General features: G+C 39.1%; 2 protein-coding genes across 2 annotated transcripts in view; one reads left to right on the forward strand and one right to left on the reverse strand.

The window, feature by feature from the left end:
* SHC4 (SHC adaptor protein 4) overlaps positions 1-24,888 on the forward strand; it is a 139,240-nt gene that overhangs the window by 75,183 nt on the left and 39,169 nt on the right. Inside the window, exons 3-5 of the mRNA XM_066276470.1 lie at positions 3,615-3,678; positions 9,008-9,127; positions 20,416-20,469. Of these exons, the coding sequence (XP_066132567.1) occupies positions 3,615-3,678; positions 9,008-9,127; positions 20,416-20,469 (238 nt within the window). The remainder of the gene's footprint in view (positions 1-3,614; positions 3,679-9,007; positions 9,128-20,415; positions 20,470-24,888) is intronic.
* EID1 (EP300 interacting inhibitor of differentiation 1) lies at positions 14,752-16,525 on the reverse strand. Its single transcript, XM_066276471.1, has one exon. The coding sequence runs from the start codon at positions 16,420-16,422 to the stop codon at positions 15,847-15,849; it is 576 nt and encodes a 191-aa protein (XP_066132568.1). The 5' UTR covers positions 16,423-16,525; the 3' UTR covers positions 14,752-15,846.

Consider the following 24,888-nt stretch of genomic DNA (forward strand, 5'->3'; position numbering starts at 1 on the left):
TGCGTCACTATTTATAAAAATTAACTTTATGCAGCTGCTACCAATGTATATATACCGTTCAAGTCTTACTTTTCTTCCCACCAATTTATATAGTTCTCCCCCACTTTGCGGTTTCTTTAGTGCTCATTTCATACTTAACATTCCCAGTGGCCATATCGATATGGTATGTTTTATATGTACCCCACAAGCTTTGGTTTTGGTGCTTCACTCTCAGATAAATGTTTTTTTATTATACATACTTAATGCTATTTCAATACAAATTCTCCCTCTCTTGTCAAAAGCTCTGATAAGTTTTATGAACTATGTCATCTTTTACCAACTCACTCCTTACAAAGATTGTATGAACACTAATCAAGGCCCCCAGCAATGGGTAAATATACCTACAGTGGGATTATTCCCATCTTTCCCAACACTGGATTTATAATTTTCATTTTTGCTGAACAAAGTGAGTATCTTGTAATTGTTTTCATTTTCAATTTGAAAATGTAAATGAATGTCAGCACTTTCCTGGTTTTTTTTTTAAACTGAACTATTTCCATCTCCTTTTGTGTGAATTATCTAATCCATGTGTTAGCAAACTACCTATTTTTAGAAATAAAGTTTTATTGGCACACAGCTGTGCTTTGTTTACAAATAATGTCTGTGGCTGCTTTTGAGTTACAGTGGCAGCTTGAGTAGTTGCAATAAGCAAAGTGTAAAATATTTACTCTCTGGTCCTTTTCTGAAAAAAGTTTTTAGACTCCAATGAGCTCTTTTTCACTCTTGTTCTACCACACTTTATACTCTAGCACTCTCAAGGAGGACTTGCAGTACCTCTCATATCATGATAATTTATGTTTTGGTATCTTTGTACATATTCTTCCTTCTGTCTAGAATTTCCAAACTCTACTCTGCCAGAAAGGTTCACTCTCCTTGAAAGGTGCTCATGCTATAAAGCATTCCCTTTAATTCAAATTCACAACTTTACTTTTTGTTAGAAGATATTGACAGTTGGTGTGAGAATCTAAAAAAAAACAATGTCTAGGAAAGCACTCTGTAAAACTACAGGGTACTATATAAAAAGTAACAACTTCTAATAGTAACTATTATTATATCGTATACTTAGCAGGGTCAATGCCCACCTTTGTTTCTGCTTTTTTTTTTTTTTTCCCTGAAGCTGGAAATGGGGAGAGACAGTCAGACAGACTCCCGCATGCGCCTGACCGGGATCCACCCAGCACGCCCACCAGGGGTGATGCTCTGCCCCTCCGGGGCATCGCTCTGCCGGGACCAGAGCCACTCTAGTGCCTGGGGCAGAGGCCAAGGAGCCATCCCCAGCGCCCGGGCCATCTTTGCTCCAATGGAGCCTTGGCTGTGGGAAGGGAAGAGAGAGACAGAAAGGAAGGGGGGGTGGAGAAGCAAATGGGCGCCTCCCCTATGTGCCCTGGCCGGGAATCGAACCCGGGTCCTCCGCACGCCAGGCCAATGCTCTACCGCTGAGCCAACCAGCCAGGGCCTGTTTCTGCTTTTATTTCAAACCATCTACAGGAGCTTTTTAGACCAAACACTCCAGTAGACAAGTGGGCTCTCATGGAGTGAGGGGTCTGGTAATACCTTTCTCAGATCTCTTTATTAAATGCCAGCAACACAGTGGGGTGCCTGCATTCATTATATTGGCAATACCAGAGGCCAATTTGGATCAATTATATGTGCCTCATTAATTACTAATTAATCATTAAAATGACTCAAAACGTCAATTGATCAAATAAAAGAGCCCAACCCTGTACGTTATCCTTATATTTGACTCCAGAGATAAAGTTTAGAATCCTAGAGAAATGCTAAATATGAAATCCTGAAAAAATACAGTAAGCTAAACAGTCGTTCTATCTTTTGGTTGCAGGTAATTATGCAGAAATCAGACAAGATAATAATTTTGAGAAGATTTTAATTTATCCAGAAAAATACAAGTCAGAATTAAAACATGCAGTATAAATCCAAAATAATGCCTAAAGTCTTTGGAAATTCTTTTACTTATCTTTTCAATGTGTCTACTAGAATTTCTCTCTCTCTCTCTCTTCTTCTTCTCTCTTCTCTCTGACTGCTCCTCCCTCAAAAACATCTCATAGAAAATATTTTCACTTAGGTTGGGTAGCTCAGTTAGAGCATTGTCCCGATACACCAAGGCTGCAGGTTCAATCCCTGCTCAGGGCACATACAAAGTTCAACCAATGAATGTATAAATAAGTGGAACAACAAATAATGTTTCCCTCTCTCTCTCTCTCTCTCTCTCTCTCTCTCTCTCATCAATAAATAAAAAGTAAAAACAAAATATTTTCATGAAATAGAATATATATACATAGATTTAATATATATGTGTGTGTGTGTGTATATATCCTGTAGTGTGGACTGTTAATATAGTTTACTAATTTAAATAATCTCTGACCTGACCTGTGGTGGCGCAGTGGATAAAGCGTTGACCTGGAATTCTGAGGTCACCGGTACAAAACCCTGGTTTCCCTGGTCAAGGCACATATAGGAGTTGATGCTTCCTGCTCCTCCCCCCTTTCTCTCTCTCTCTCTCTCTCTCTCTCTCTCTCTCTCTCTCCTCTCTAAAATGAATAAATAAAATCTAAAAAAAAAAAAAAAAAAAAAGAGAGAATCCATGTCTTCACCAGACACTGAATCAGCCAGTGCATGATGTTGGACTTCCCAGGCTCCAGACTGTGATAAATAAATGTTTGTTTAAAAAAAAAAAATCTCTGGAGGATCTGGAAAAGAGCTTAGAGATTTCCATTTGCTTTCTGGAAAGTTTAATATATGTATTGAAAGCCACAAGGTGAGTGTTCATATTACACAAGTGAAAGCTTGGGCGGTTATGAATGCTGAGTCCAAGAGATAAAAGCTCTTAGTTCTAACTGAATTTTGGAGAGGAGGGCGCCAGTTCATTCACCACTTCCATTAAGGAACAACGACTTATAGTGGTTCCTGTCTCTCAGGAAGTGCAATATATAGTAAGGGCAGAAAAATAAGCAAAGAAGGAAATTTGTTATTGATTTTCTTTTCTTCTGTGAAATTACATGAAAGCTCAATGGCTTGTAGCAGTAACTCAGTCAATAAGGCTCCATTTGAGACCACCTTGAAGTTCAGTTTTCTCTCTTTCCTTTCAAACTTCCTCTAGTGTCAGGCTCTCTTGTATTTAATTGTCTTTGGGGCTAAGATACTATGATTACTATGATGCTTTTTATTCATAACACTACAAAGAAGATTATGCTAAAAGTAAACTGTGAAATATTCCCAGACAATAATGTTCTGTCCGGCTTTTTTGGTTAAAAATTGACAATGCTTAAAACCGACCCTGAAAACCCCAAGGGAAAAAGGAGATGAAGAAGGTGAATGGTAGGACTGCTTATTCTAAAGAAATTTTTCAGTATTAAGGTGTTGCTGGGTTTTCTTGGGTTTGAACTGCAGAAGTACTGAGCATGCTGTTTTCTCCTGGAGGGGTGGAGGGAGGTGGTTTACGTCAGCCTCACCAACATATGTATGCACATTTTAGTCATGACACTTGTTAACATTTATTGAATATAAACTACATGCTAGATAGTATGCTAAGTTTTTATACGGTTTCTGTTCCGTAGGGAAGCAATAAGTCGCCTGTGTGAAGCTGTCCCTGGGGCAAACAGAGCCATTAAAAAGCGAAAGGTAAATATTTGTGTGGTTATCTTATTTTACGATTCCCAACTATGGAAAGATTATATCAAAATAGAGGTTAGTTCATTCCACCATATGACTTAAGGTCCAGGATGGTCTTTACAAATTGGCACGATATTAGAGGTGCAAAGTTGTTCTCATCCCTCAGATTTTTTTTTTTGTATTTTTTTTTTTCTGAAGCTGGAAACGGGGAGAGACAGTCAGACATAATCTACCCGGCACGCCCACCAGGGGCGATGCTCTGCCCACCAGGGGGCAATGCTCTGCCCCTCCGGGGGGTCCCTCTGCCACTCTAGTGCCTGGGGCAGAGGCCAAGGAGCCATCCCCAGCACCCGGGCCATCTTTGCTCCAATGGAGCCTTGGCTGCGGGAGGGGAAGAGAGAGACAGAGAGGAAGGGGGGGGGGGTGGAGAAGCAAATGGGCGCTTCTCCTATGTGCCCTGGCCGGGAATCGAACCCGGGTCCCCCGCACACCAGGCCGACGCTGTACTGCTGAGCCAACCAGCCAGGGCCTCAATCCTCAGATTTTTCCAACTTGCCTAACACGGTCTTAAATGGCCTAGAGTGACAGAATGGAGAAAGCACCTGGGATTTAAGTTAGAAATCTGGGTTCCAGGCCTGGGTCTTTACTTTGCTTCAAACATGGTATTTTCTGTCTCCAAGGCTCCATTCATTCTTGCCCCTGTAAGGTTAAGTTGTTGAACCAGATGACCAGTTGGGTACCTTCTGATTTGAATAGTATATAACATATGTATTGTGCATTTTAACATTTTAGACTTTTTAAACCTCTTGACCTATTTTCAAATGGAAACATGGGTGCTAATAGAGGTGAGATAGTAACACATGGGTAAGAGGAGTTTTTATGCTGAACATTCACGAGTTTTGATGTTAGATACACTTGGGTTTAAATCCCGCCTCTGCCTCCTACTTTTAAAGAACAAAAATTCAATTGAGCAAATTTGAAGATCTAATTGGCTTTACTGAATGATTCATGAATTGGGCAGCATCCCTTTTAATAAATAGAGAGGTACTCCAAGAAACTGTACAATATAGAAGGCTTTTATAGGCAAAACTGTGATGCACAGGAAAGTTATTAGCAAAATAAAAGAAATACTTGTTTCAGGCACGGTTACCATCTCCTAGAAAAGGTGGGGGTCTTATCAGGTTGATTGGCTCGGTTTCCTTTTCAGATTGCAGGGGGCCCATGTGAGAAATTGCTCATTGTACCGACCAGAAAATTACAGTGACTGATTATGATTACATTCCTGGAGAAGGTTGAAACAGCAACCAGGTTAGGTATTAAGTCTAGGCTTAGTACCATGAGTCCATTCGGGGCCTGTGGTTTTCTCCTTCACACTACTAACTAAAGTATACGTATTGTGATCTTGGACAAGTCATTTCGTCTTTGGATCCTTGTCATCTGTAAAAAAACAGCCCTTACTTTGTAGAGTTGTATAAGAATTAAATGTAATGATGTCTATAGTGTCTGACATATATTGGACTTTCAACAATAATGATAATTAGTATTATGTTATTAAACTATTGGCCCTAGAATGTTTAGTTGCTTTGAAAAATCCAAAGGCTCTTAAGATAATTATATAAATCAGAGAAATGTAAACTATTTAAGAAGGAAGGAATTTTTAGGTATTTTCCAGTCTAACCCTCTCACTTTACCAGCTACTGAACTATGGCTCAGAGAAGAGATTTGCCTTGAGTCACTAGGATGATGAATATTAGAGCCAGCAGTAAAAGCTAGATCTTCAGATGACCATTTTAGTGTTCTATTTCCATACCACCTTTCCGTATTTTTTATCACCGTTTTGTATAGAGCTGAACCCAGCGTAACCCAGAATGACTCGGAGGAGCCACCTAGTATGGAAAACCCTGATACATGGCTTTTGAATGCTATTAGAATTCTGTATTACTAATATCTTCGCCAGAACCCATAACTTCAAATTAGCCTCTAGTATCCTCCTGCTTCTCAGAACCTTTGTGAATAGGATGCTTCAACTGGATGATCTCAACAAACAGGCTCATTCATTCAAGACTTTCTCATTTCAGGAGTAAGGAGTCCACACCCCAAAACAAAATGAAACAAACCAGGCTATTATTGTTCCAGAAAGTACACCTTTAAAGAATAAAAAATTTTTTTGAGTCAGTTTCCTTTGAGAGCTAGCATTTATTGAATACTTAATACATGCCAGGGACTCTTCCAAATACTTTACATTTTTTTATACTTTATTCCCCCAATTAAAAAAATTGTGGTAAAATATATGTAATATAAAGTATACCTACTAATCATTTTAAGTGTACAGTTCAGTGATACCAAATTTGTTCGCATTGTTCAATCATCACCACCATCCATCTCCAGAACTCGTTTCATCTTGCAAAACTGAAATTCTATACTCATTAAACAATAACTTCCCATTCTTCTCTCTCTCCATTTGTGTGTGTGTGTTTTATATGTGTGTGTAACTCTGTTTTATTGAAATAAAGAAAATAGGTAACAGGAATAATCACACTTTATCCACCATTCTACTCTATGTCTTTATGATTTTGACTACTCTAAATATTTCACATAAGTGGGGTCATACAGTATTTGTCTTTTTCACTTAGCATTATGTCCTCATAGTTCATCCATGTTGTAGAATATGTCAGAATTTCTTATGTTGGTTTTTTTTTGTATTTTTCTTTTTTTTTTTTTTTTTTTTTCATTTTTCTGAAGCTGGAAACAGGGAGAGACAGTCAGACAGACTCCCGCATGCGCCCGACCGGGATCCACCCGGCACGCCCACCAGGGGCGGTGCTCTGCCCCCCAGGGGGCGATGCTCTGCCCATCCTGGGCGTCGCCATATTGCGACCAGAGCCACTCTAGCGCCTGAGGCAGAGGCAACAGAGCCATGCCCAGCGCCCGGGCCATCTCTGCTCCAATGGAGCCTTGGCTGCAGGAGGGGAAGAGAGAGACAGAGAGGAAAGCGCGGCGGAGGGGTGGAGAAGCAAATGGGCGCTTCTCCTGTGTGCCCTGGCCGGGAATCGAACCCGGGTCCTCCGCACGCTAGGCCGACGCTCTACCGCTGAGCCAACCGGCCAGGGCTGTATTTTTCTGAAGTTGAAAATGGGGAGGCAGTCAGACAGACTCCATGCACCCGACCGGGATCCACCTGGCATGCCCACCAGGGGGCGATGCTCTGCCTATCTGGGGCATCGCTCTGTTGCAACCAGAGCCATTCTAGCGCCTGAGGCAGAGGCCACAAAGCCATCCTCAGTGCCCGGGCCAATTTTGCTCCAGTGGAGCCTCGCTGTGGGAGGGGAAGAGAGAGACAGAGAGGAAGGAGAGGGGGAGGGGTGGAGAAGCAGATGGGCGCTTCTCCTGTGTGCCCTGGCTGGGAATCGAACCCGGGACTCCTGCACGCCAGGCCGATGCTCTACCACTGAGCCAACCGGCCAGGGCCAGACTTTCTTACTTTTTAAGGTTGAATAATAATAGCCCATTGTGTGTATATAATGCATTTCAGTTATCCATTTATCTGTTGATGAGCACTTGGGTTGCTTCCACATTTTCGCTATTATGAATGACACTGCTATGAACATGGATGTCCAAATATCTGTTCAAGTCTCTGCTTTCAATTTTTGGGGATATATAACAAGAAGTGGAATTGCTGGATCACATAGTAATACTATTTTTAAAAAGATTTTATTTATTGATTTTAAAGAGAGGAGAGAAAGAGAAAAGGGGGAGGAACAGGAAGCATCAACTCCTCATAATTGCTTCTCATATGTGCCTTGACAGTTCAGGGTTTTGAACGAGAAACCTCAGCATTTCAGTTCAATGCCTTATCCACTGAGCCACCACAGGACAGGCAGGAATACTATTTTTAATTTTTTGAGGAACTGCCATATTGTTTTCTGTAGTGGTTGTACCATTTTACATTCATACCAATAGTGCGCAGGGTTTCAACTTCCTCATATCATTGTTAACACTTGTTATTTTGTTTGTTTGTTTGTTTGTTTGTTTTGACTAGTTATAAGTCTATCCAGATTTTCTATTTGTTCATGATTTAGTCTTGGTAGATCTAATGTTTCTAGGAATTTGTCCATCTCATCTAGGTAATCCAAATTGTTGGCATTCAATTGTTTATAGTACTCTTATAATTGTTTTATTCTGTTGAGTCAGAATAAATGTTCCCATCAGTAATGTCCCCATTTTCATTTCTGATCTTAATTATGCGAGTCTTCTCTTTCTTTAAGTCCATCTAACTAAAGGTCCATTGATTTTGATCTTTTTGAAGAACCAACTTTTGGTTTTGTGATTTTCTCTTTTGTTTTTCTAATCTCTATATAATTTATTTGTGATCTGATCTCCATTTTTTCCTTTTTTTTTTCTTCCTTCTTTTGCAAGTGAGAGAAGGGGAAATAGAGAAACAGATTCTTGCATGTGCCGTGACTGGGATCCACCCAGTGACCCCCAATGCTCTGCCCATCTGGGGCCATGCACACAACTGAGCTATTTTTAGCACCTGAGGTGAAGGCAACCTGGAGCCATCCACAATGCCCAGAGCCGATGTGCTCGAACCAGTCGAGCCATGGCTACTGGAAGAGAAGAAAGAAAGAGAAAGAGAGAGAGAGAGAGAAGGGGGAGGGGTGAAAAAACAAATGATTGCTTCTCCTGTATCCTGACTAGGAATAAAACCCTGGACATCCACATGCCAGGCCAATGCTCTACCACTGAGCCAACCAGCCAGGGTCCATTTTTCTCTTTTTTTTCTGCCAGTTTTGGATTTAGTTTATTTTTTAAGTTCCTTAAGTTGTAAATTACAGCTAGGTTGTTGACTTCCAGTCTTCTTTTTAATGCAAGATATAAATTCTTTTTATAGCTGTAAATTCTCTCCCTCAGCACTACTGCCTCCCAAAAGTTTTAGTATATTGTGTTTTTCATATTTTTAATCACAAAAAACCTAGACAGCAACTTTTTCTTCTTTTTTTAATACTTATGGTGTTCAAAAGGACTTAAGAGTTCAGCTAGTCCAAACTCTCACAGGAATTCCTTTTATATAAACCAGGCCCCTGTTCCCAATACTCGGGGAAAAAAGAATGTATGAGAAAAATTCGGAGCGCTCAAATTTCACCACTTACTAAAGAATTTTCTGCATTCTAATTTTTAAAAAGTTTTATTAAGAAATCATTTCCTCTCATTTGATTTATGTAAAGTAAAATAAAGAGGAACAGTATGGGCTTTGACCCATTTTTAACATTTAGAAATGAAATATTTATTCTCTAACAACATTCATTAACTTAAGAGTATTGTTTTGTTCTTTTTAAAGCCTCCAGTTAAGTTCCTATCAACTGTTCTTGGCAAAAGTAATCTTCAGTTCTCTGGAATGAATATAAAACTGACCATCTCAACATATAGCCTCACACTGATGAATCTTGACAACCAACAGGTAAGATCAGGATTGTCATTTATAGCTTAACTTATTATCTATTTCCCTAGAGCAGCCTGGGCATAATAGTCAAGTTTCAGATGGAGTATACCCAAAATTTACTAAGGCACAGGGGGAAAAGATCTGCCAGTATTTATACATAACGATAGTTAGAACAGCATTTCTAACCCATTGGGGATTGTCATTGCTTACATACTTGCCCCTTACCCAATTGGCTTTGTTATAAGAACCAATGTGCAAAAAATACAGCAAATACCATTTGGCAACTTTTGTTATTGAATCAGTCATTTATTACTTTCTACCAACCCTTCCTGGAGAAAGAGCAATTTTATTATCAGAAGTAAGGACAGAGGAAGAGTTAGAACTAGGGTTAATGTTCTAGCTAACTAAAATTTGAGCAGAAAACACTTTCTTACAACTCTTGAGACTGAAGATGTTCTAAAATGTTCCTGTATAACCTAATTCTTTCATCTTTGATGATATTTGATACTATTGTGTGCCTGAGTTTTCTTTTTTTAAAATTTTATTTATTCATTTTAGAGAAGAGAGAGAGAGAGAGAAGGGGGAGGAGCAGGAAGCATCAACTCCCATTTGCCTTGACCAGGCAAGCCCAGGGTTTTGAACCAGCGACCTCAGCATTCCAGGTCGACGCTTGATCCACCACGCCACCACAGGTCAGGCCTGTGTGCCTGAGTTTTCACTGTTAACCTTATTTCTCAAAGAACAGCATTGCTGAAGCAAACACAAAAAACATATAGGCATTTGGGCTACATGTGCACCTTAAAGCAGGATGATTTTTGCCTTGCTTTTTATTTTTAAAACTAGATTCTTTTTGTCAGGTTATTTGTCTGTGTTAGAGTCTAATTTTTCTTTGTCTAACATGTACTGATACAAGATTTTTAATATTTGATATTTTACTGCACAGAATGCTGTTAATCAGGGAATCATGGAAGCTTTAATGCAGGGGTCCCCAAACTTTTTACACAGGGGGCCAGTTCATTGTCCCTCAGACCGTTGGAGGGCCGGACTATAAAAAAAAAACTATGAACAAATCCCTATGCACACTGCACATATCTTATTTTAAAGTAAAAAACAAAACGGGAACAAATACAATATTTAAAATAAAGAACAAGTAAATTTAAATCAACAAACTGACCAGTATTTCAATGGGAACTATGCTCCTCTCACTGACCACCAATGAAAGAGGTACCCTTCCAGAAGTGCAGCAGGGGCCAGATAAATGGCCTCAGGGGGCCGCATGTGGCCCGCGGGCGGTAGTTTGGGGACCCCTGCTTTAATGTGTACTTGGCAGTGATAAAACACTAAGATTTTGAGGTCACATCTAGATTGAAATCTTGGCTTTGTTTTGAATGGGCAAGTTACCCTACCACTCAATCTTTCTCATCAGTGAAATGAGGGTTATAGTACCTATTCAGAGAGTTTTTGAGGAGATGGATTTAGCAATAGAATGCCTTATAGGGCTATTTAGAGGATTAAGTAAGATCACAGATGTGAATTCCTTAGCACCATGTCAGTCACATGATAGCTATTATTATTTACTCAAATGTTCTTTTTTGAGACCTGTTCACATATTCAGTACTTAACAGGGGAAGTATACTATATAAATTTATAGAATTCTTAGTAACATATAAATACATATATTTTGTATTTCATATATTACATACATGAAATACATATATGTAATATATTACATATCTTTTGACTTTCATTTTTTTTTTCTTGCCAAAAAATTTACTTCAGGTTTTTAAAACATTTTATTTGATTTTAGAGAGAGAGAGAGAGAGAGAGAGAGAGTGAGAGAGAAGATGGGATAGAGGGAAAAAAACCCAAACCATTGATTTGATTTGTTTTTCCACTTATTTATGCATTCATTGGTTGATTCTTGTATGTGCCCCGACCAGGGATTGAATCTACAACCTTGGCTTATTGGATGACACTCTAACCACTGAGCACCTGGCCAGGGCTCACTTGCAGTTCTGAAGGCTGCTTTATTTTCTAAATTTAAAAGCAGAATATAATAATTTGTTATACCTGAGTATAAATCATCATAGATGAAAATGCTTAATACAAAACATTTCAAAATAGGCCCTGGTCAGTTTGCTCACTGGTAGAGCGTCGGCCTGGCGTGCAGGAGTCCCGGGTTCGATTCCCGGCCAGGGCATACAGGAGAAGTGCCCATCTGCTTCTCCACCCCTCCCCCTCTCCTTCCTTTCTGTCTCTCTCTTCCCCTCCCGCAGCCAAGGCTCCATTGGAGCAAAGTTGGCCCAGGCACTGAGGATGGCTCTGTGGCCTCTGCCTCAGGCGCTAGAATGGCTCTGGTTGCAACAGAGCGATGCCCCAGATGGGCAGAGCATTGCCCCCTGGTGGGCGTGCCAGGTGGGTCCCGGTTGGGCGCATGCGGGAGTCTGTCTGACTGCCTCCCCGTTTCCAACTTCAGGAAAAAAAAAGATTCCTTTCTAGTTGGGTCCTCATTGGTTATCCAAAAGAGGTGATTCCACTCTTATGATGAAGAATATTTGGGGCTGTATTTGGAAAATGCAACATATCTGAGTGAAGGTAAAATGTTCCCTTGGTCTTTCAGATGCTTTGTCTTCAAGACATTTGTAGAGATAAATTTATTCTTTTTAGTTTTCATCCACATATATGGTAAGGGATGCTTAATGCTTTTAGGTATGAAATTTCATTGAGTATCATAGCCCTTGAGTTATCTGTTTTGTAGGGAAGAAAGCGTAGGCAAAACTAGAGCCAATAGTGACAGCCTTATGTGCAGAATCTAATAAGCATTTTAAAAAATGGCTCTTTTCACAGGGTGATTGAGGAATGGGAAATTTAGGAAGAATATGGTTGTGGTGTGTTTGGTAGTGGGTGCAGTTTATTCTCAGCATTTCCTTCTCCTCCACTACCTTTTTTCTGCCAGGACACTGCAATTAGAGGTAGTATTGCCACACACCCATAATCTTTCTGCAGAACAGAAGTAGGGACAGTGGACATGGGTGGCTTCCACTACCAGCAGTTATAGCAGTGAAGTGGCTTTGGCAGCTTTTCTGCACGGGTGGCATGGAATGGGGCAGTATACAAAAGAATGTGCCACACTCCAGATGCTTATAGTCAAGAAGCTTTATACGTTCCGTCAAAAGGGCAATTTAAATGTTTGAGGGATGAAGGCAGCAGAGAAGCGACTTTAGAGATGGAACATGAGAAAAGAATCAAATTCTCTTTTAAAAAAGAGAGTTTACTCTTTCAAGTTCTAAGATAAATAAATACAAAAATATACTAATGCCCCCCCTTCCCTTAATTTATAAGGTGTTTCTGTTTTCTAGGGCTGAAAACAGAAAGAGTTTATTGATATTCATAGATGACAGAGCTTTAATGGGTCAGATGGTTCACATTTATTTTTATCCACTGAGAACTTTAGAAGTATCACCGCTCATATCCAGAAAATGTCTCATAGAATCTCAGAGGCAGGAAATAAAACTATATTAAACACGCAATGCTTGAATTTTCTAAAGCTTACCATGTTTTGGTATGGCAAAATATATTTTGGAAAAGCAAGTTACAGGTTTTCTTTTGTGTTTTTCATATATTCCTTGTTTTAAAAATTCAAGCAATAGACTTCCTTGACATACTTTAATATAGTATTTTAGGGCTCTAAGCAAAAATGTCAGGCTCAGTAGCTTCCAGTCTCACTATTTCTTTGTTCATTTCTCCATCTCCTACCACCAACCCTCACAGCTACTGAAACTGAGAATGGTAATACAGAGAGAAAGAGGGTCAACAAGCAGAAATAGAGAGATCCTCTAGTCTCAAATATTTACAGAGGTCAGGCAGGTAATGCAGTGCTCAGGAAGAAGAAACAATAATGGTGCAAGCACAGTGACAAATAACGAGTACCACCTGGACTCCAGCTTAGGGAGACATCTCTGGGGAACGCCGCAAATGGAGTATCTTCTCTAGGTACAGGCGAATCAGATGCTTTCCCCCAGGTCACTGTAGGTCAAGGACTGCCAGATCTCACTTGAAAAAAAAAAAGAAAAAGAAAAAACCCTGGAAGTTTTCTCGATTATGAATGTTGGTCTTTAATTAAGAAATAAAAATTGCCTGACCTGTGGTGGTGCAGCGGATAAAGCATCGACCTGGAATGCAGAGGTCGCTGGTTCAAAACCCCAGGCTTGCCTGGTCAAGGCACATATGGGAGTTGATGCTTCCTGCTCCACCCACCCTTCTCTCCTTCTCTCCCTCTCTCTCTCTCTTTTGGTGCGCAAGCGTGCGTCTCTCTGAAACAAGTAAGTAAAATCTTAAAAAAATAAAAATAAAAATTATAAACATGGGACAAACAAAACAGATCTGTGACTTTAAGGGAGCCAATGTGGGATAGCTGATTTAGACAGTTGTAATATTTATGAATAAACCCAGAAAATGTTCCCCAAATCGCATGACATACTGTATTCATAAACTTCTTTAAGTTCTCTCTCACCACATCACAAAATCAGGGACAGATTTCTTTAGTCCCTATTAAATGAAGGTATACATATATCTAATTATTCCTATTTTTAATTTGAGGCCCTAAGGCAGAAATATTAAATAATTTACCTAGTTACAAAGTAAGTTAGTGGAGGCTAGATTTGAACCAGCTAGGTTGGTCCCAGTCTGTGATAACTTTAATATATAATAAAAATACAAAAAGTGATTTTACGTCCCTAACAGAAGTGTTAGAAATGTTACGCTACCTTCAGTAAATAAACAAGTATTAATTTCAGTGGTCTCTCAGTTCACTGCCTGTTAAGAGTAAACAATCATTAGGAGTTGAAGAATGCAGGTCTTCCTCCACAAAACAAGCTTTCACACCTAATAAGGGGTTTTCTTTTCCCCTCCTCTTGTTCCACAAGTCAGTCCCAAACAGAATCACACCTCCCGGTTTGTAGACCTGCTTTTTCTGAGCCTACTTCTTGGCATCTTCATCTGGAGGTAAATGCAGCCAGTCAGTTCACTGTGTATTGGTACCCCCCTTTTTTTTTTCCAGAGTACCGTTAATTCACATCACACAAGCAATTGATTATTTATTCACTCATCTAATGGCAGCTACAAACTGTGAGGCCTGGGGGAGGCAGGATTGTGAAGTTTGTTATCTCCTGTCTAGTCTTCCTCCTTTTTTCCTCCCCACCAAGCTAGTGTTATGATTATGATAATGATAATCCTTGTTAATCCCCTATTTTACAGAAACAACCCCCTCTCTCTCATGTCTCCGAGTGGCTTTTACTGCCGTCATGGAAATAGGAACATCTAGTACCTTTTTAATTGATCCTAAGATCCGGTGATATACTGTTTTATTGGTCACAGCCTTCTGATATAATTATCATAGGACATAAGAACTTAACCACAGCAACATGCTTATTTATAGGGCAGTTTTCCCAGGTTGGCAGGTTCTCTTATAGGAATTTACAAAATTTAGTTTCTAGAAATTAATTTGTAAATCATGCATTTGAAACTAGAGCACTTTCCCTTATAACAGTTAAATTTAAATCATAAAATGGTAATAATACAATAAAATAGAATACAATAGTATATAAAGTATATATGCAATAAATACTATTAGCCAAGCAAAATACACATAACAAGAAATTTTATTATCTTGAATGCTGGTGCATAACCAATAACAAGCTTAATTAGAGGAGGAGAAAGAGGAAAACCAGAAATTTCTGGGTAGTTTTAAAACTTAAAGGTCGACGGGCCTAATTGTTCATAAAGTCTTTTTTTTTTTTTTAATGTAGGGCCTTTCTTTTACTTGACAATTTTCACTTAACAGTTGTTCCACTATGAAGTTCAACCAGTCTTTTCCCTGTAAAGGTAAATGAAAGACATAGAGCAAGTAAAACAAAATTTCTCTAGAATATGAAGTTATTAGAAATAGTTGTTTTTTTTACTTTCACATACATTTTAATGTCTGAATTTGAAATTTTACTAAGGATTTCTTCATTTTTGACCTTTAAAAAAATGACCAAGATACTGAATTTTCTTGAATTACAAGTAGCTTTATAAATGATCAAGATACATGTACAAATAATATTTTAGATGCCCTTGGAAACATGTTAAGATATATTATACACGGTACATATTTCTTTTTGGGTATGCTTATCCTTCAGGGATACTAAGAATATTCAATTTATCATACACTAAAAATTTAGCCTTTGATAACTATAGCTTGGATTAGATGACAAAGTGGACTCTGCCAAGTTTTCTCAACAGGATTTCTGTCCAAATAACTCAGACATCTGGAGTCCAAAGTTGGATATACTACTTTTTCTCATGTAATTAGTATCAGTGGGCTCTTGTACTGGCAGTTTCTCTTGGTCATGACTTATTCTTGCAAAACCATTCCTTACAGTGAAATATGGAAGAAATTGTCCCAGTGCAAAGAAAACAATCTGGATCAATAACAAAGTCAAAGCCCTAATAGGTGTTTCAGGATATTCTTGAAAACAGGTTTCAACAGTCCCAAGATCCGTTTTAACAGTTTTTTTTTCCTTCCTTTTTCACAACTGTACAGTCACTGCCCTATTCTATTCTGCAAAACAAAACAAAACAATTTTTTTGAAGGTCAAGTTTTTCATTGGCACAGAACTCTTTGGAATAAAATGCAAGAGACAGTGGAATGTTGGGTCTCTCCTCTAGTAGTTTCCTCCTCTTTTGACTGCATTTCACTACTCTCTTTCAATAACCTCATCACAGCCGAGTTCTTCCGTCAGACGATTGACAACCATAAGTGAGAAAAGCTCTTCGATAAAAGCCAGCTGATCAAACGGGGTCTTCTCATAATGCATCTGAAACCCGCCGTCCGGGGCTGCTTCCCTGGCCCTGGATGTTCTCAGAAACATCTTGTTGGCTTCTTCCAGGGCCACTGATACTCTGTAGCCTGCACCACTCAGCGGCTCCTCTTCGGGATAGTCGTAGTCGTCCTCCCAGTCATCAAATTCCTCGCCCTCGTCCTCGCTCTCGAAACAAGGGCCCGCGATCTGGCCGGGCTGCTCCTTGGGGCTGGGCCGGTTAGCAAGGCCTCGGTCCCCGTCTGGCTCGGGCATGGGCTGGGCCCCCTCCTCCTCCATTAGGCCTTCCTCTCCGAGCTGTGGCAGGGCCCGGTGGCGGGAGTGCTTCGGGGATGGCTCCCGGCTCCCTCTGCCTACCTCCATCTGCGGAAGGCCACTCTCACCAGGCATCACATCCATCTGCGGGTCATTGCTCTCTTCATACAGCGCGGACAGCTCCTGTATTGCCGACATGATCCCCGCTGCTCAACCTCTCGCAATGCGTTTTCAGCAAGCTCGGAACTACGCGGCTGTGCAGTTGTGCGCGTGCGCAAAAGGCGTGCGCGACCCTGTGCGTTTGCGTGACCCCCGAACGCTTCCCGCCTCCCGCTTGGCGCGCTGCTCTGGTGCACCCGCTCACTGTTTCAAATTCGTTTCTAAAGTCTGTGCATGCAGGCGCGTTACTTTGTGTCCGTCTCATTTAACCTCTGTGCTGCTTGGGATGCTATAAACTGGAAAGTACGTGCCCGCCGTAGTGTCGCCTTATCCTCTTTCCTCCTTCGTTCTTTCTTCCTCCTTCCACCACCAGCAATCGCCTCTGCTCTTGGGTTTTAACCTATGTACCTTTTATCTGCGATAATGACTTTTAAGTCCACGCCTACAAACCACACAAGGTTCCCAATCGCAAATCAACATGTTAAGAACTGATCCATTTTTTTTTTCAATCTTCTTCATTAGGAAAAGTTAAATTCACAAATAAGCATATTTTCCGTGCTCTTTATAAGAAATTGTAGTGAGGACATACTCGGTCCCGTTTCTTTTCGCGGGAGTTATCTTTTCACTCTTACCAATTTGTTGTGTAGTCTTGAAGTCCTTTTTCTTTGCATTATGTATATTAGGTCCTCGTGGAAAAATCTTACTTTTTTTTTTAAAACGACTCACATAACTGTCTTAAACTTATAAAACAAACATCTCAGCAATGTCTTGAAGATTTACCTTTTGTTAGTATACACATTTTTTTATAGCATTCCATTTGTATAGCTATACTATGGTTATCCTAACTATGCAAAATAAATTTTTGATTGATATTATACACCGTAGCTAAATGAACGTCCACATGTGCCAGTGTTTCTCTAGGATAAATACCTATAAGTAAAAAGGTGGAATCATAGGGTATGCATACTTTAGTTTTAGTAAATGCTGTCATATTGCTCTCCAAAGTTGCTGTACAACTTAAGCTCTAGCCGGCAGTGTTTGAGAATATCCATGCCTTTACTACACATGATTTTGGTGAAGTTGACAGTTTTAACAACTTAATATATCTTGCTTTATTTTGAACAGTCTTGATTTCTTGGAGACTGATTACTTTTCAATATGTTTATCAAACATTTGTATTACTTCTGAAGATTAACTGGTCTTATTTTGAAATTTTATTTCTCTTTGATTTGTAAGAATTTCTTATAAACTCTGCATATGAATACTTTATTTTACATAATGCAAATATATTTTGTCTTCCTGTTGTTTGTCCTGTTTCAGGGGTCTTTTCTTTTTTTTCTTTCTTTTTTTTTTTCAGGGGTCTTTTCTTATACCAAAGCTTTAAAATACATTTTTATGTAATCTAATTTAAGGGTTGTTGGAGTTTTTTAAAATGTCTTTTTCTGTCAGTGAAGATGGGTTTTTCCTATCTCAAAGATCACAAGCATAATCTTTTATCTGTCTCCTGATGTGTTTGTAGATCTTTTATGAATAAAAACATTTATATAGGTAGTATGAGGACATGATAATTTATACACGGTATTTTTTCCATATCTGTAGTTGTTAGCCAACTCCACTAATTTAATCACATATCTTTTGTTTGGTGCCACATTTAGTAGACTAAAAGTCCATGAATCAACCCTGGCGATCATGAATATGTATGTGAGTTTTTAGACTTTATATTCTAATAAATCTATAGTTTTATAATATGACTTGCTAATAAGGAAAATCTAATCTCTTTGTTCATTAAAAAATTTCTTTGTCTTTTTTTATTTACTGATTTTTAGAGAGAGATGAAGGGAGAGAGACTGAGAAAGAAATCAACTTGTTCCACTTATTTATGCTGTCATTGGTTGATTCTTGTATGTGTCCTGACTGGGGATTGAACCTGCAACCTTTGCATGTTGGAATGATGCTCCAGCCAATTGAGCTACCTGGCCAGGACCTTTAAAACTATCTTTAGCTTTTTTGCACTTTAGTTTTTCCATGTGTATTTTAGAAGCAGCATGAAAAGTTCCCTGAATGACATTTGTGGAATTTTTTTTGGAATTGCATGGGAATTACAGATTAATTTGGGAGAGACTTGACATCTTTACAATATTCTAATCTATAAAGGAGATATATATCTTTTTACTTTTTAGGTAGTATTTATACCCTTCAATGAAGTTTTCTAAAAAGCTTTATAGAATTTTTTTACATTTATACATAGGTACTTTTGTAATATGTACTTTTTCTCTCCCCAAATACAGTGTCTAATTGGTTATTGCTGATATATAGAAATGATATTGATCGTTGTACATTGATTTTGTTTTTAGTAATCATTTTAACTGAAATGTAAATATGGAAAACATAAATGTAGAAAGTGCACACATCATAATGATTATCACAAAATGAACAAATTTAGGTAACTACTACTCAGATGAAGAAACACCATTTCATCCCAGAAAACCATTGTTCTCTCTTCCTTTGCCCCAGAAGTAATCATTATCCTTACTTCAAACAGAATAAAATAACTTTGCCTGTTTATAAACTTTATATAAATGAAACCATGCAGCTTATAATTTTGTGTCTGACTTCTTTTGCTCAAGAAACATATTGTTGCTATATAGTTGTTCATTGCTTGAATATCACAATAGTCGTCGTTGAGATTATTTCCAGTTGCAGGTGAAAAGGGCAGTGATTATCTTTCTTCACCATACCTTTTCGTGTACATATTTACACAGCTTTGGATAAACATTTAGGAGTAGAATTGCTTGGTCATTTTATATAAGCGACTTTAGTATATTCTGTTAAACAGTTCTGAAGACAGTATTTGTAGGTGCACTGTTCATATTTTAATGAATCCTGAAAATAGTATGACAGCCTGACCAGGCGGTGGCGCAGTGGATAGAGCGTTGAACTGGGATGCAGAGGACCCAGGTTCGAGACCCTGAAGTCGCCAGCTTGAGCGCAGGCTCATGGGGTTTGAGTAATTTTCATCAGCTAGAGCCTAAAGTCTCTGGCTAGAGCAAGGGGTCACTCGGTCTGCTGTAGCCTCCTGGTCAAGGCACATATGAGAAATCAATCAATGAACAACTAAGGAACCTTAACGAAGAATTGATGTTTCTCATCTCTCTCCTTTCCTGTCTGTCTGTCTCTTTCTGTCCCTTTCTCTGACTCTCTCTGTCTCTGCCACACACACACACACACACACACACACACACACACACACACAAAACAACAACAACAACAAACAAGCAACAACAAAAAACCAGTATGACAAATGTATCTCTGCAGATTGGTCATTACACTGTGGAGATTACAAACAAATAATCTAGAATCTCAAGTAAAGGACAATTTTCTTGGTTAAATAGTGCAGTTCACTTGAATAATCTTATTTCATATTGGAAATTTTCATGTTCCTTAGTCAAGATACTTTTGGTGGCAAATGACTGAAACCCAATTCAAATTAATTTATATAAAAATCATTAATAAAATAGAAAAAAATGATACAGGGAGACAGGGATTTATTGGTTGAATGATAAAACAAATGTTCATGTTAACATCAGACTTTCCTATTTTTAATCCTCTGCTGATTTTCTCCAGAGGGAAAGCTTCATTTTTCCGGCAGGGTTTTCCCACATGTCAGCAAAAGATGGCTCATGGATGCCCTGGGCTTACATGGTCCTTAATGGCAGGGAGAGATGTATCCTTTCCTTTTGTCCATATCAATTTCTCCCCAAAGACGTTGATTGGATCTTTTGTATTCAGATGTCTTCTGGTTGTTTAGGCCTGGATCATGTGTCCACCTGCAAGGAGAGGGGCAATGAGTGGGCATGTCAAATCTCCCTGGATCTCATGGTCTAAGCGAGATTATTATAGAATGTGGGTGGAGGGGTTTCTGAAGAGATGCGGTCTAGGCAAAAACAAAACAAATGTGTGTCCATCACTGTCAGATTGTATGTAACTAGGAATAATTTATAGCATCATATATGTTTAATTTATGTTTTCCAGATTATTGCAAATCATCATATGCAGTCTATTTCATTTGCCTCTGGAGGGGATCCCGTAAGTATGGATTCGTAAAAGTTCTTTTTACAAGACTTAAAAGAACTTCTATGTAAGGTATATTAGCCACTACATGTCCTTTCCAAATATCTTATTAGAATTTGTGAATAGCTACATGTAGTAGGTGATCAAAAATTTGCTTTTGACAAAATCTATTGTCACTGATTTTTAAAATATTTGGATGAGCCGGTGAACTAACAATACTCCATTGTGTTATTAGCTGTGGAGTCACAATCTGAGAAGCTTCAACGTTGTGAAGAACAAGTATGATCATACATGTGTTGCCAGTACTTCTTCAGAATTCTTCTCCGTGTAGAGCTCCAGGCAGGTGTTGCTAATCAGCTGGACTTGGCATCAGAGGGGAAGTCCATCTGCTGTACATGGCCACTAGTCTAATCTAGAATGAGCAACCAGGTTTGCAAACCCTCCTGGAAGCAATGCTCTGGTGGGGAGAGAAAACTGTGGTTTCTCTCTATCAAGAGGCCACATGGCGCTCATTTTCCAGGAGTGGGCAGGACTGAGCTGGTGGCACTCTCTAATTTGGTACTGCACCATTTCTGGACTAGAGCAAAAACGAGAACTCATTAAAGCTAAGAAGCCTGTGACTGAACAAAAAACAAATCTGTTTAAACGGAGGGAGTAGAAGAGGGACTTTGCTTCTCTATGACATCCTGACATTTTTCTACCTGCAAACATAGAGAAGGCTAGAGGAGGGCAGAGCCTGACTTTTGTAATGATTGAATATCAGTAATGTTAAGAAAATATGAGAAACATATGAAGATTGAACATATGTCTTTACCAATTACCTTCTTTTCTGCATTTATTGTTAAAGAGTATATTCTTCAGATATAAGGCAATAAAATCTCAGAGTTGGTTTTATTTCTCTTCACTACATTTAGTTTCTCTCAATTGAGGAATAAAATTTAGGTTCATTAATGATAGGACGTACAAGAGAAACCCAAGATAGGTATGGCATGATGGTAAAAACTAGATCTGGTGGCTGGTGTCACTCCAGTCCTGATTGAGTTTAATCTCGAGGCTAAATAGTTAAAAGAAAAATAAGTCTACTTTAAAAGTAAATAAAATTCTGAATTTCTCTGTGTAATCATTGCTTCCTTTACTCGCGTCTAAAGTATTTAAGTCAGTTCCTCCACTTGGTGTTGGGGTAATTTTTTGTGTGTGAAATGCTATTTAAATCATCCCATTAAAAATTTTTTTTTCAATATTATTTATCATTCTATTGCCTCCCAATGGTTCAAAGTATCTAAGCATGCCAAACCTAGACAACCTGGGGTCAGAACTTCCTTGAAGCATATAGAAGAAAAGCAACCTTTAGAGGATTCAAAATCTCCCTCCCTCCCTCCCTCCCTCCTCTTTCTTTCTTTCTTTCTTTCTTTCTTTCTTTCTTTCTTTCTTTCTTTCTTTCTTTCTTTTCTTTCTTTCTTTCCTCTCTTTCTTTCTTTCTTTCTTTCTTTCCTCTCTCTCTTTTTTTCTTTCTCTCTTTCTTTCTTTCCTTCTTTCCTCCCTTCCTCCTTTCCTTCCTTCCTTCCTTCCTTCCTTCCTTCCTTCCTTCCTTCCTTCCTTCCTCTTTCTTTCTTCCTTTCATCTTTCTTTCCCTTTCCTTCCTTCCTTTCTTCCTCCCTTCCTTCCTTCCTTCCTTCCTTCCTTCCTTCCTTCCTTCCTCTTTCTTTCTTCCTTTCATCTTTCTTTCCCCTTCCTTCCTTCCTTCCTTCCTTCCTTCCTTCCTCCCTCCCTCCCTCCCTCCCTCCCTCCCTCCCTCCCTCCCTTCCTTTTTTTCTTTTAACACATACTTAATTTTCCCCTTAGGCTTCACTAATTCCTTACCTTTTGCTTTGGGTATAGTTATTGTCAAGTGAATATTTTAATTTCATGGTGCCATCATTTAAAAGTAAACCAAATTTTAAGAGTTCTACCTTTTCCCCAAGAGATTTCACAAATGGCTAATTGTGGAGTCACGAGCGAACAGGGGACATGTAAGGAGCCAGTGAGCCCAGTTACTGAATCTGAAATCCAATCCATTGAGTTTTGTAATCAATGGATTTCAAAACTCCATTGATTTTTTTTTTTTTTTGTATTTTTCCGAAGTTGGAAACGGAGAGGCAGGCAGACAGACTCCCGCATGCGCCCGACCGGGATCCACCCGGTATGCCCACCAGGGGGCGATGCTCTGCCTATCCGGGGTGTCGCTCTGCCACTATCAGAGCCATTCTAGCGCCTAAGGCAGAGGCCACAGAGCCATCCTCAGTGCCCAGGCCAACTTTGCTCCAGTGGAGCCTTGGCTGCGGGAGGGGAAGAGAGAGACAGAGAGGAAGGAAAGGGGGAGGGGTGGAGAAGCAGATGGGCACTTCTCCTGTGTGTCCTGGCCGGGAATCGAACCTGGGACTCCTGCATGCCAGGCCAACGCTCTACCACTGAGCAAACCGGCCAGGGCCAAACCTCCTTTGATTTTTGAATGGACAGTAACACTGTCCATTCACACAGTAACACCGAGGGATACGTTTGGCAGCAGAGAGATGACTGAGTACAGTATGAAAAGGCCAGCACTGTCTCTTCTCTTTCTAACATATTATAGTTCAGTCATCCAGGAAGGAACTCTAATATACTTTCCTTGATATCTAAAGTAATGAGTTCTGTATATGTAGTGTGAAAAATAATTGTTGCTGTTTGGCTTAAATTTCACCTTTCCAGTTTCAAGGGTTACTGTCATTTTTAGGATTAGTAGGCAAATCCTTTTATTTACAGTAAGCATGGAGCCACCACAGACACTGGCATTAGAGGTCTCTGAGTGAAGTTTTACCTTCAGGTCAGGGAGGTGGTAGGGTAAAGTGCTCGGCTTTGGAGTCTAGTAGACTTGACTTATTTATCCTGTCTAAGCTGCAGGGTCCTCATCTGTAAAATGGGGGCTTAGCTGCTATCTTAAAGTTAAAGAAGTGGTATGATGCCAACAATGTTGTTTGGTATATGAGACGATGGGAAAGAGGTCGTAGGACCTCTCCACACCTCATTTTCTTCATCTTCAAAAGACTGTCCAACAGTCCTACAGTTTTAAAATTCTTTAACTGCAAATATCTGGGAGGATTTAAAGAATGTTAAAAGAAAAGCAAAATACTGGGGGGAACTATAGGAAAATGTATTTAACTTGGTCATACTCAATGCATTTTTGAAATGGAGGGATACTGCACCCTTGTCTTGCAGTATCCTGGGAGCTGAGTGAAGTGATGCATGTGAACTGATGCCTGGCACAGAGACATAAGAGATACCATTACCGGGGTTGCTCACACATGTTCATATATATCTTTAGGACACTCACTGAGATAATTTACAGCTTCACAGCTAACTGGGTGCAGGGCTAGGGAGTCTCCATGGTCTAACGTAGTGCCCTTTTTTAACCATATTTTCTCCAAAGTTTAAAAAATACTGGGTAGTCTTCCTTCCCTTGTGACTTAGCTCACCCTCACTTATACTCTTTTCTCAAAAACAGTTTAAGGACTGGCTTTAGCTCAGTGGTTCCTTAGAGTTAGGTTTGCTTGTCAAAAGCAGTTTTCTTGTCTCACTTCTCTGAGCCCTGAAGACAGTTCTAGGTAATGCTACTGTATCTACTGTATCTACTGTATCTACATATCTACAATGACACTGCATTCTCCATTTCAAAAATGCATTGAGTATGACCAAGTTAAATATATTTTCTTATAGTTCCACCCAGTATTTTGCTTTTCTTTTAACATTCTTTAAATCCTCCCAGATATTTGCAGTTAAAGAATTTTAAAACTGTAGGACTGTTGGGCAGTCTTTTGAAGATGAAGAAAATGAGGTGTGGAGAGGTCCTACGACCTCTTTCCCATCGTCTCATATACCAAACAACATTGTTGGCATCATACTACTTCTTTAACTTTAACTTTAAAATAGCAGCTAAGCCCCCAGCAATTGTGGCTTTCCTTCTAAGTTAATATAAAACAAAGTCTATAGATATGAACTAATTTATTTATAAGATATTCCAAACCTTTTATGTTTTTCATAAAAGAACTTTACTTAGGTGTGTTATTTTACTTTTAATAACTCAAGACAAGTCATGCTGATCCTGAGATCTGCTTCCTGTATGATTCATTGTGGATTATTAAGTGATTGTCCTTGAGATTATTACAAACATGAGCTTTTATTTCCTGCCTGATTGCATCTTCCCTCTGGAGAGTCATACTTCTAATCTTCAAATGGCAGTGTATATATATTTTTTTCCTGAGAACTGAGATAACAAAAAGCATCTTTAATTATTAAAATCTTATCATTCATCAGTTTACTGTTTTCAATAAAAATCAGAATTAACAAGTGGCTTTTTGTTTGTTAGTTTTTACAAAGTCAGCAACACATCTTTTTTTTTTTTTTTTAACTCCTTAGGTTTTA

The sequence above is a fragment of the Saccopteryx bilineata genome, chromosome 4 (genome assembly GCF_036850765.1).
Source record: "Saccopteryx bilineata isolate mSacBil1 chromosome 4, mSacBil1_pri_phased_curated, whole genome shotgun sequence".
In the NCBI taxonomy this organism is placed as follows: Eukaryota; Metazoa; Chordata; class Mammalia; order Chiroptera; family Emballonuridae; genus Saccopteryx; species Saccopteryx bilineata.

Excerpts from the sequence above, each read along its gene's own strand:
- EID1 (XM_066276471.1), bottom strand. The coding sequence starts at position 16,422 with ATGTCGGCAATACAGGAGCTGTCCGCGCTGTATGAAGAGAGCAATGAC.